Genomic DNA, 13,178 nt, shown 5'->3' on the forward strand with positions numbered 1-13,178 from the left:
TCCCTCAAAACATTAGGAATGTATTTGTTCAGATTCATAAATTTCATATTGACCCCAGTTTTCTTTGAAATATATTCTATTACAGTTGTATATAACTAAACAACATACGAGTTTTGTCATCTCACCAAAAACGTGTGTAACTTTTTTTAAATTAAATGTATAAATATAATAAATGTGCCTCCAAATGTACATTATAGTCATATTATGGTGTTTTAATGTAAACAGCTCTGTGATGTTCTCAGTATTAAAGGACGTGAAGACACTTCAATGCACCCCTGATTGCGCCTCGCGCACGGTTTCCATGGCGACGCGGGGGAGGAGGGGGGGTGTTACACCCACCGGAAACGGTGTCTGCAGTGCCAGCAGAAAATGAAAAGGAGTCAAACCTGATACAACGTTATCTTTTATTAGGTTTTTTTCGTTTCGATTTCGGATACCATCCTGCACATATGCCTGTTGAAGACTTCGTCAGCCCGGAATCCGTGTGGGGACACCCGGTGGCATGACTGGACTCCTGTGCGCGCGGTTTAATGAAGTATTGCGCCGACTGTGTTGGAAACATCGCACCGGCCCAGAGTAGACTGTGTGGGAGAAGGCTGAGCGGTCCTGCCCCTCCGCTGACCACCAACCTTCAATGCTAGCGATAAAAAGCCTCGCTGGCGACACCGTAACTATGGAAGACTACCACGAAAACCCTTGAAAGTATTCCCCGCTAAGCTGCGCCCGTACAGTACCAGTTTCACTATGCCTAAGCGGCGGTGCTCTGTGAGGCTTGCAGTTGCCTGATATTAACGTTCCAGGCCTGCTTTTTCCATCTGGAAATTTCTTGGCAGGGGAAAGCAGGCCAGCTAGCCCCGCTAGCTTCAGCCTTTTTTCTGCGCTGCATTTCTGGGGTTTTGCGGCGCAGCCTTTTCCATGACCACACAATTGACACTGTCTATGTATTTAAGGACTTTTTAAATCCAAAAAGGAATTTTATGGGATTCATATCGGCGAAAGAGGAGCGGGCCTAAGCCAAAATGGTGAACTGGAGGCGGCTGCTGCGAATGTCCAACCGATCATTTTTGGCCTTCATATTCTTCTTCTCCATGTCCACCACTTGTCTCTACTTCATTTATGTGGCTCCTGGAATAGGTTAGTTAACAGAGGTTTAAAGCTAAGTACTTTACACTCACAGCTTTATACGGCAACAGTTAATGTGCTTATGTGTGGATTATCTCATGCAGCACAACACGCTCCAGCTGCTGTCATGGTCTGAGCTAACGCCGAAGCAGTCGGCTAGCAGGCTAATTAGCTTAAAGCTAAGTAGTGCACCGCAAGCCGTTATGTCCCGTTAGCGGTCGATAAATTTGCGATGTTTTAAAGCAAGCATATTCTCTTGTGTGGAGTATTTGTTAAGGAAATGCCTTATGATATAGAACTGTGTTGAATGGATCGTTGTCATGCTGTTAAGTTAGTGATGCACCACTGATCGGAGAATGAATGAAATGACCATTGCTGCCAGTGTTATATTCAGGGGATTCTATCCAGGTGACTCAGAGCTGGTCAGTACAGCTGGTAATGCCATCAAGTACAAAGGGCACATCAAACCTGCTAACAGTAATCACTGTAGAAGCTTATGTCAGTCTAAATTAGCATAGATGTCCACAGATGTTGTCATTTGTAATTAAGCTTTGACCGGAAATTAGATCCTTTGCTCGATATAATTAGGATGGATGTTTTAGCCATGAAAGATACCGCAGATACCATCAAAACACAGATGAATTAGATTGGATTGTACATATGCACATCCTCACTGGCATGGATGGAGATGATGCTTGTTTCAGGCTTCAGTGGGACAGAGGAGTTGCTGGTTCTCATTATGTTTATGGCCTCTGTCAGTTTCAGTTTTCTCAAGAACTTTTGATGTGGTCACATACGCTGTGGAGAAGGGGTTTTGTGTGTGTGTGTGTGTGTGTGTGTGTGTGTGGAGCAGATTTTTCTGCTGATAGCATGTGCTTTTAGTGGCAATCATTGGCTTTCATGCTTCAGCAGAGATGCAGTTATGAGGAAATTCACTTGTGTAGCTTGAGGGTTTGCAGATTGATTGTCAATAAACAGCAAAAAGATAAGGCAAAGAACAGATGGTCTGGTGTAGTGGAGGATGCACTTAACTTTGTCAGTAGGTTGTATTGGAGAAGTTATGATGGGATTCTGAGTCTGCATGTCTAGCACTAAGAGTTATTCTGTTACTAAGGTAATTCATTGATTTTATATTGTACTTAAAGATCCTTTGCAAAAGATGTGATGGTGCTAGATAATTATGGCAAAATATACTTAAAAAACAGTTACGAATGGGAGTCTCTTCTGTATTTACTGTATGCGTTTTATTTATGAATGCATTTTGTGGTATTTTTACATATTGACAATATAAATCCTCACTGTAAATAATATATACATAAACATACATATTAATAGTCTGGATCTCTTTACATATCTGCTGAGTTATTTGTATGTATTTTATACTATTCTTCAACCCATTGTTGTTTTTGTCTCTAGTCGAATGTTTGGTTATATTAGGTCTATGTTTAAGTGCGTTTGCATTTATGTTGAAATAGTAAGTCATGAGCTAAGAAAAAACAAAGCCAAATTCTTTGTATGTGTTCACATACTTGGCCAATAAAGCTGAAGCTGATTCTGATGAGCATGTTCAATTTTTAAGATGGACACCAACAAACACCATGGTTGGAAATCACAGAATAATTCAAGGAACTTGAATATCACTATATACTGTCCATAACAGCAATGGTATCATGATTCTGCAATAATTTATCCATTATAGGGTGATCAAGGTGGATGCATAAACATATGTGTAACTGAAAAGGACTGAATACTCCTAAAAAGGCATAAAGCAGGAATTCTGTATTTATATACTAAATTGTGGTGGCAGTGTCACAGAATTTGTCTGAGGTGATTTTTTTTTTTTTTTTTTTTTTTAAGTTACAAAATAAGTAAATGCATACAGTCTAAGATGACTTTTTTATTCATTGGATTTGGCTGTTATTTTATTAGTTTTTCTTTTCTGTGAGCTAATAAATCTGGTGATTTCAGCCACAGTAAATCTAATAGAGTCACTGGAACATATATTTTGAGGTGTTTGAAACACAAGACAGGCCATAGCATAGATTGCTGTACCCAGCAAGTTAACTCATACTTAACTCCAGTTTCACAGTGAGAGCAAGTGTAGGCTATAAGCAGAAGGAAATAAGTGAGTGGACCGATTCAGAACACAAGGATAATAATTTACACATATGTTCTTTGCACACATAAAAGGGTTATAGGCAGTCCAGATTATCACAGAAAAATGGGGGGGTACTCCTTGCTTGTTAAATGCTCTGTTTCGTTCTGTATTCAGGTGCTCCTCCTAAACTCACTTCTTGTCAAGGGATAGGGCTAGTATGTTGTTTAAAAGAAAGATAAATCTTTGACTTCATGCATCTGAGTCAACTGTTATGGAGATTTGGCTTTAACACACAAACATACTGATTCAACTTCCATTTGCATGTGTGCCATGATTCCAAGAAGTAGTGACAATATGTGACAGGAGAGTTTAAGAGCACATGTATGTATTATTAAAAATACCAGTATTTGATCCCAGTGTGATCCATGCTCTAAACCAAAGATATTAATGTTCTACAATGATTTCATTGAACAAAAATGTATAACTTTACAGATACAAATTGTACTAATGCAAATCATTTATAGACACTTTTTTCTCTGAATTCTGTTGACTGCAAAAAAAACCCCCTGATTTCTCACAGAGTGTTTTGAAGAAATGATAAGATCTCAGCCTTGTAAAGCAGCTACAGGAGATTTTGGCCCATTGTGTCAGACAAGGGCTTCCAAAAGACCTCATAAACAATATCCTTTGGAGGAAATGATTCCCCTGTTCCACTTTCCTGCCTCTCCCTGTTTTCATTTCCCTGTAAAGGTTTTCTTTTTGGGTTAGGAGATGTGCAAAACATGTTACGTACTGCGATATATGTATATACCGTGATCTAGAGTGGGAAGTGTTACTGGACAAACTAATTAACAGATGAGTTGTTAATGAACATAACCTGATGTTAATATTGGCTTTGTAAGATTTGATTTGTTTGTGGGGCTTACAGTGGGCGATATTGCCCCATTCTGCTGATATTTGCTTCATTTTGTGAGTTTTTTATGTTGCTGTTGGGCTAAGTGTGGACTGTGGGGATTCCTATTCAATGTGCCATCATTGCTCACTTCCACGCTTCATTCAATGTCCAGCTGGGGATTCAGTTTGAGGACCGTCATTTCATGCATTACTGCTTCTTTCTCCCGTTTGACAAATTCAGTCCTCTGAAGTATATGTAAAAAGGCGGGCACATATTGATATGCACAGATTAACTGTACAAATCAGTTCCGCCTGGTTTCCTGTCCTTGAGAATTACTCTGTGTTGACTGACATTTCTGATGCTGCTAGTATGTTTTCATCATTCACCGTCCCATGTGCTCTGCTCTGACCTGACCTGACCCTACCCCACCAGCCCCATCCCACCGCTCATTCTACAGCTGCCTGCTGCTCTATGATAAGACTCTTATCATCCCCTTGTACTCATTCATGTGTACGTCAATAAATACGCAGCTGGTGTAACTTCCCAACCAAATGGAAGACTGATGAGCAGTATTAGGTCACTCTTGTTATTGTTGGGATTATTTACGGCTCATTTTATTACATCTTTCCACCATATTAGTCTATCTAGACATAGCTGTAACTATACAAAGTAAAGCAACGTAGTGCAATGTATTGGATGTCAACTGCTTAATAATTCAGTATGGTGGATTATTTTGCAATCCATCCATTTGGAGTAGTTTTGAAAAAGTCAAAATTCTGTGATTCTACCTTTTTTTTTTTTTTTTTTTTAAATGTGATTGACATTTTTCACTATTTTGTCATATTTCATAGGGCAAACAGCTAGTCATTTAGTCATAAAAACAGATTAATTGACAACCAAAAACATTTTTTTAGTTTCTGCACAAGTGTAAAGGGCTCAGCTTAATATGTTTTAGTACAGTTGAAATTGGAAGCACAAATCATGTGCTTATTTTTATTAGGGGTGTAACGGCACAGAAAAATTTCAGTTTGGTACGTTTTCGGTACAGGAGTCTTTGGTTAATGCATTTGCAATACATTTTCAGTACAGTGAAGGAGACCAGTGAAGGAGACTTGGGGGGTGGGGGGGTGTTGACAGCCTCTAGTAATAAGGTGTTTTTTTTGTTTTTGTTTTTGTTTTTTTTTGGGGGGGTTGCATCGGCACTGCTGAATGTATATCAGGGAAACTCTGCACATGGGTTCTGCTTGCGACCACCCTGCTTCCCAAGTGTTTGAGTTCTTTACATAGGCTACATGTATTAATTTGGTACACCCCCGTATTATATCGAGGGCCCTGAACCAAAATGGTTGGGTACAAACAAGTCCACCATTAACACTCCTCATTTTGACAGATTTAGCAAAATGAGCCATAATTCTATTGGGAATGATTTTTGGCGTTCATTTTCACTGGAAGAACAATATGAAGATGGCAATTTGATTTCTGCCTGTTGTTTATCATTAATTTTCTAGAATCCATACCTTATAGAAAGTATCAAACAACATGCAGAGTGTTGCGCGGCCTGTCTTCAGCAATGTTTAGTGGAATGTGACCTTATGTTACTTACAGTTTGGTGTGTCCTTTTGACAATAGGAGGATTGAAACATCAGACTAAATGACAGGAATAAGAAAAGATGAATGATGAAAGCTGATTAAGTCAATTAATTCTCAGCTGAGCTTTGCTGCTTATTAAGTTGATCCCTTCCTTATTGCTGCTCTACCGCGTAGACATTGACTTAGCAATATCACACAAACACTGTGAGACCCATACTGTTTCATAGCACTGCATTGGGTCCAGAAATGGAACACACAACACAATGCCACAACAAAAGCTCACTGACTCAAACAACACTATTCTGTACATAAGCTGCAGGTGAAGCAGAATGGAGATAACAGCCACTCTGCAAACAATCTGCTGTGCACCCAAACAGTGTATACATGAATATATAGTAAGAGATGATATACATGCCATGTATATTGCGTTCTAATAAATCATCTGTGGTTGTGCAGCTTTGTCACTTTACCAAAAACTGTTGTTGTATTAGTGAATTTCTAGAATTTGGATGGTTGTATCAAATTTGTCATAATGACATTTTAGATAGTCGTAGGATATTTAATATTCTTTTATTAACCATCTAAAATTTGTCGTTCACAAGCTAACATAAACTCTTTATTTAGGCTATGTTGGTATGTTGTGACACATTTTACTTTATTCTATTAAAGACTTGCTGCACCTGTGATTTGGACTCTTATACTTGTATAGTCATGTTGTAATTTTGATACTACGTGGAATAATTGTTCTGCCTTAGTTGTAATATTAAAATGTTGTATTTCAGTGAAGTCAAACATCTGTGTGTAAATGCCATCATATTGCGTAAGACCCATGTTGATGGGACATTCAGACTATGTTACTGACAGTAGATTATCCTTTAACAGGCTTGTTTTGGACCAACACTTGGAGTGGATGGGCTTTTGTATAGAGAGAGATGTGTAGGTTTTATTTCAGTATGAGTAGTGATGTGTTTTTATGACAAAAATGGTTTCACTTGTGTTTATTAAGTTGTAAGATAAGTTCATTTTGCAGTTGTACAGGAACCACACATGGTAATCACTCGGATGCAGAATCTGGTATAAAGTGTCTTTCATAGTCTTTTTTAGTACATTGCCCCTGAGAAAGGGGAAACTCTAAGTGTGGTGAATTTACTGGTAGAACTTTGCGTTGTGGCACACTCTAATGCACAAACGATTGGATTTCTAACCTCAAAGGAAGACAATTTCTGTAAAGTGCCTTTTGTCTATGATTTCTTTTCAGGTTTATTTTTCTGCTTAGGCTGTGTTACCAACATATTAGAAGCAGTGTGCCTTGGATGATCAAATAAATCAAATGAAGATATCAGTGAAAGCTTCTGTTTTGGCCGTCTGCCTTACAGAAGACAACATTAGGCAAAAGTGCTGTTGGTTGCAGAATGTCAGCTGCTTTCGAGGACCCATTTGCCACCTTCTGTGTTTGTGTTGTGACTCTCATTCTAGCAGCAGGCAGAGCTGACAGCAGCCAGATGTGCAGCATCACATCAGGCAGCTGTCTGCCTTGGACAGCTCTACACTCTGGGAGGGATTACAGGACACTCAGAGCAGGATGGGTATAGTACAGTGTAGAGCAGAACACTGTAAATGGTAAACAAGACACCATTTACACTCATTTTATTTGGATCAAGATCAACAATCAATCGGTGGTATTTAATTTAAGGTGGCTATTCTCAGTATCTGAAAATCCTGACTATGAAATGACCGGAGCTCGACTGGTTTACAGAACTACTTAGATGCCATTGTTAGTGATATGGTTTTCACTGTATATTTTGTTCTAATCTAGAGCCACCAACCACTGAATAGTAGGCTAGTGACATAGTTTCAGTACATTCTTAAATAGGCTAAATTCCAAAAATTACAGATACACAGATTGAAATATTTTGAGATAATACCAATATTTTAATGTATTTTTGTTTATTTTGTTTTGTTGTTATTCATCCCCTTTCTGTGCCAGGGAACCTATAAAATGCAAACCAAATTAACTTATTTCAAGTATTTAAGCTCTTCATTCATTGATCTTGAATAAATTCAGTCATACACATTCATGATAAAATCTTTTAATATTACACAACAGATTAACATCATCCACTGCTGTCAGTGAAATACCATCACTAAGCTGATCCCCAATTACCAATAATGGGTCTTAGACTGTCAAATGTGCTTCTGACTGGCATTGCAAACTGACTGAAAACTGAGGTTAATGTTACTTTTATAAAGTTGCCTCACTTTATTATTGCCCTGCCCCCCCAAAGGGGAGGCAAGGGGTATTGTTTTTGGTTTGATTTATTTGTTTCTTTCAGTTTATAGTTTACCAGTGACCCAGAATAGATGGCATTAAATTTTGGGAAACAAAGGTCAAATTTTTTATGATTTCTTTAAATCTTTTTTTTTTCCCCATTTACTTATAATGGGCAAAATTTCACATGTCTATAGCAGCAAAACTATTGGTTGAATTCATACCAAATTGGGTTTATAGATTGCCAGTGACCCAGAAGAGATGTGGATACATTTTGGGAAAAACTGACAAGGTGGTGCCATGGATAGCACTCGTGCCTCACAGCAAGAAGGTCCTGGGTTTGATTCTAACACCAGGGGAGTGGAATGGAGTTTGCATGTTCTCCCTGTGTCTGCATGGGTTCTCTGCCGGTACTCCGGCTTCCTCCCACCATCCAAAGACATCCACTGATAGGTTAATTGGTTAATCTAACTTGCCTATAGGTGTGAATGTCAGAGTGAGTGTCTCTATATGTTCAGCCCTGCGATGAACTGGTGACTCGTACAGGGTGTACCCCACCTTCACCCATAAGTAGCTGGGATAATCTTTCTTCTCCCTTTTACTTATTATGGGCGAAATTTCAATGTCTATAGAAACAGAAATTTTTTTCAATTTACTTCAAACTTGGCACATATATAGATGCAATTGATATGCTGACATCAGCTCACATAGACATGATGACATCAGCTCAATTGATGCCAAAATAAGCTACAATACGTGCAAGGGATGAGGTGTGTTGTGCTTGGCACCATTTGTTTTTATACTAGATTGCTCTTTAACAAAACTGCAAAACCAAATCATTGTGCAACAAATACACACTAATGCAGACTTCGTACTTCTGTCAGGATTTATTGAAGCACAACCAGCTAGCATGTTGTGATAAGTTCTGGTGTGTATGCTAATGTGGAGTGCAGGAACCCTATTGTGACCCATAAATCACATCAGCCACTTTATATGAAAACTTCACTCTGTTTAAGACTGTTCACCTGGCCTTATTGCTGTGTAGCAAGTAGCACAGTGGATTGAATTTGTTGTTTTGATTGGGACGAAGCATAGATTCCATTCTTAGTTCATGGGTTGTGGATTGTGTGGAAGATAAACTGTAGGTGAAGGTTTCTAGTACACTTAAAATTACAGAAGTTGGCCTCTTCTGATATGAGATCTGTGGTTTTATTTTTCTCCAAACTGACTCTGTGCACTGAGTCATGAATTCAGTCATTAACGGTTACTGTACATTGGATATTTGCCTGGAATGCTGTGAATGTGCAGCTTAGGAGTCAGGGCAACCTTTTCACATTTACAGAGTTTCATTCGGTCGATAAAGGGCTTAATTGCTGTGATTGTTTTTGTCATTATTCTTTGACTTAAAACAATACACTTTTGTATGATTTTGGTGCATTTTTTACCATGTAGCTCAGAGAAATGCAGAACAAATCTGACTAAATCATTGATGTGAACATGCGGTTCCATTTTCACTAATAATAGATGACCCCCCCCCCTTTTGAAAAAGGTTATTTCGAGAAATGAAATGTGCTGTGTGGAATGTCTGAGAAACCTATGGAGTATTTATTTTCCTGGAGCTTGTAAAACCCTCTATCAGCTTATTGTTTCACTGTATTCATATGGGTTGCAGCGTCTTTTCTGTTGTTGCTACAGTTAAATTATTTAGATGTTTCTTTCTATGAAATATGTCAACATGAAGCAACAGCAACAATTACATGGAAAGCTTTGTTTTACAATCTAAAAAGATGTGTAATAGTTGTTAACTTTAATGTTCTTCACAAAGATAAACATAACATCCCGAAGGCAATGAAAACAAAGCCCTTTTAAAGAATTAGAGATCATAATGCAGTGTGTTAACCTTCCTTTTCTTGTTGTTTCAGCCAACACATACTTCTTCATGGTGCAGGCTCAGGGCATCATGCTGAGGGACAACGTGAGGACTATTGGCCAGATGATTCGATTGTACACCAACAAAAACAGTACACTCAACGGGACAGGTGAGTGTTTCACCAGCCACATTAACTGTAGAGCAGATGTTGAAGTGTGAGTGCACCTGGTATCAGCTGTTCTGTTCTGCTGCAGATTATCCTGATGGCACAAACTCCAGTGAATACCTGGTCCAGCCAACCACGTACCTCCCTGAGAACTTCAGTTACGCCCAGAACCTCCCCTGCCCAGAGCGATTACCTTCTATGAGTGAGTCACCCAACACGTAATAACTGTCATTAAGGCTGCTGACAGTGAACTTGAATTAATTTTTTTTTGTCCCCTCCCACCCCCTTACCCAGAGGGCCTTATGGAAGTGAACATGACAGAAATCCCCATGGAGGAGATTGAATTGAAGTTCTCCAAGATTTTTGATATTGAGTTCGGAGGTCATTGGAAACCAAAGGACTGCAGGCCTCGCTGGAAGGTAAACAAAAGTACAACGATCAAATTTCACTCTGTTACTATTACAACAAGCATTTCCCAGTGCGACAGAATGGATTTTAATAGAACTGGAGCAGGGCATGATATGGAACAAATTGTTCCTCTTGTGTTTGTGTTGTAGGTGGCTATCCTGATTCCATTTAGAAACCGTCATGAACATCTGCCCATCCTCTTCCAACACCTCATCCCTATGCTGCAGAGACAGCGGCTGCAGTTTGCCTTCTACGTCATCGAACAGGTACATTTTCAAGCTTCTCTACTGGGAATAAGCATCAATTGAATTTTATCCTCTCAATCTTTTGGCTACAAAATCTAATAAACTTTTTAGATAACTGAATTCTCTTCATTGTAATAAACGTGTGATATTTGGTATCATATGGTATATAACTCAAAACCCACTCATTCTCCCCTCTGGTGGCCACAAGAAAGTGAAAGTTCAACATGGCACTACAGCATTACTAACTCTATGAACAGGAGCACACACCATCTGTAGATATACACAGCTCATTCTCAGGTATTAAAACTACCCTCAAGGAAAAAAGAAATGCACCAGTATCATTTTCTCAATTTTTTCAGAAATATGACAGTTATTGCAAAATTGCAAACTACAATGAGCTCAGTACTATTCTGAGTCAAAATGAAATTATTGTTTTCCTGGTTCCAGTTGATTGATTTTGATTAGCAATAAGAACTGTATTTTTGTATTCCTCACCCATGTCTGCGCATGAGTGAAACTCAGAGATGAATTGGACCTCCCCTCAATTTTGCACAACCATTCCCTATAAACAGATACCAAAATGGAGCTAAAACACATTTGTCCACAATGCCACGACTACTGCAACCGGAGAGAGATCGGGCCATTGGTATGCTTCAAGCTGGATGGAGCAGACGGGCTGTAGTCAGGGTGTTTGGAGTCCACCACTCTACTGTTGTACGCCTTGCTGAGCGTTACCACACCACCGGCTCCTCCAACGACCGTCCCAGATCTGGTCGACCACGTGTTACAACCGCTGCACAGGACCGTGCCAATCGGCTGTCACATCTCCGTGACAGGTTTCGGCTGGCAACAAGAACTGCAGCTGAGACCACTGGGACACATCACAGGCTAGTGTCTACTAGAACCATTCGTAATCGCCTACGAGCTATCAGGCCATATTGCCCATATGTTGGTTCAGTGCTGACTCCACAACATCGTCGCACTCGAGTCCAGTGGTGCAATACACGTGGTGCACCTGTGTACGAGAAAATGAAAATGGTGCATTTCTTTTTTCCTTGAGTGTATTTACTAGTATTTATCAAATGAATTATCCACAGACATTTGCACTGAAAAAGAAATAATAGGTTAAGATCTACTATTAAAGTGTTCTTGTGACAAGCAGAACCATTATTATTTGTCATTTACTTTAGTAGGACAGAGTTTTTGCAGGTCACCAAAGTACACGTGGCACCCCATTTTAGCATGTTTTATTTTTATGTCTTTATTTATCCAGGAGAGCAATGCTGTTCATGATGAGTTTGCTAGTGAACAGCTTCTCCTGCTTCTACACTCGTGTACCTGACACATTGTCTCCATCACTTATCTGCCTAAACAAGCTAACAATCTACAGCTAACTAGCCTCTGGCATGTGGTAATCTTTGCCTTGATGTTTTCGTTTCTAAACTGACGCCACACATTGACTATCTGTTCAAAAAAATGCACATGCTGTTACATTTGACAAGTGTTGACAGATGGCCAAATTTGGCTTCTGCAACTATGGCACGTAGTTGTTTTTGTAATACTGAAACTAATTAGCAGAACAGGAATTAAGCTGTTTTTATGGGTAACTAGTACACAGCATTGTGAACTGAGTTTCAGTTCCAGATTGCTGTGAAATTAGTCTTGCACCGCTTTGTGCTGTACCACAAAGAGACCCTAAAGTAAACATAACCTGCTGCACAGTTTTAATCCCCCTCGGCCAAATATAGTGTAAGATTCTGTTGAAAGTTACTGCCCTATTATTAAGATTAGATTGTCTTTGTGTAAAACTTATTACATACATATTTATATTTGAAAGTACTCAGATATTATAACTGCACAAGGCCATTTGACCGTGAAAAAGTAGGTGAAGGTCACCTATTTTCAGTATTCTTCTGCTCCATGCCAAGATGCATCCACAGTATAAATTTGGTGCAGATATGTCAATGCATTCTTCAGATAATGTGATTATGTCGTTGACTGGACAGACGACAAAACGATTACAATACCCCTTGGGCCGAGGGGTAAAAATGGACCTCGAGTAAAATCAGTTACATGTCTGGAGATGAGATGCTATGTGTGTGGAGATGTGTGTAGGAAATACAAATGAAGCTGTAAGAAGTTAAATATAGTGACTGTCACTATACTACTGATTGGCTGATATTATTTACCCTCCTCAAAAATGAGCTAAACTTGACCATTTGATTCTCTTTCTTTCAGTTTGTTGTGCTACTTGGTCTCAAGGCTATTAGTATCACAGCATACTTATTCAGATATCAAACTGTGTCCTAGTGTGTTGTTGAGGACTCGGTAAAGGACAAAGAATTCATACTTGGGCTTGGCACAGTTTTCATGGACACTGGTTTTTACCAGTGATCCTGTTTTGTGATTTTTGTCCAATAGATCTGGATACCTGCTTTACTTCTTTCCTGGATAATTTAGCATATTTATATTTGTACAGCACCTGCTCATCAATAAAACACAGTCACATCAATCA

At 39.1% G+C, this 13,178-nt stretch overlaps 1 protein-coding gene across 1 annotated transcript in view; it reads left to right on the forward strand.

Moving 5' to 3' along the window:
- The first annotated feature begins 355 nt into the window (after positions 1–355).
- b4galt6 (UDP-Gal:betaGlcNAc beta 1,4- galactosyltransferase, polypeptide 6) overlaps positions 356–13,178 on the forward strand; it is a 25,472-nt gene continuing 12,649 nt past the window's right edge. The window contains exons 1-5 of the mRNA XM_030132488.1: positions 356–1,134; positions 9,897–10,013; positions 10,099–10,212; positions 10,305–10,429; positions 10,568–10,684. Coding sequence (XP_029988348.1) covers positions 1,020–1,134; positions 9,897–10,013; positions 10,099–10,212; positions 10,305–10,429; positions 10,568–10,684 — 588 coding nt within the window. The 5' untranslated portion in view covers positions 356–1,019. The remainder of the gene's footprint in view (positions 1,135–9,896; positions 10,014–10,098; positions 10,213–10,304; positions 10,430–10,567; positions 10,685–13,178) is intronic.

The sequence above is a fragment of the Sphaeramia orbicularis genome, chromosome 4 (genome assembly GCF_902148855.1).
Source record: "Sphaeramia orbicularis chromosome 4, fSphaOr1.1, whole genome shotgun sequence".
NCBI lineage: Eukaryota > Metazoa > Chordata > Actinopteri > Kurtiformes > Apogonidae > Sphaeramia > Sphaeramia orbicularis.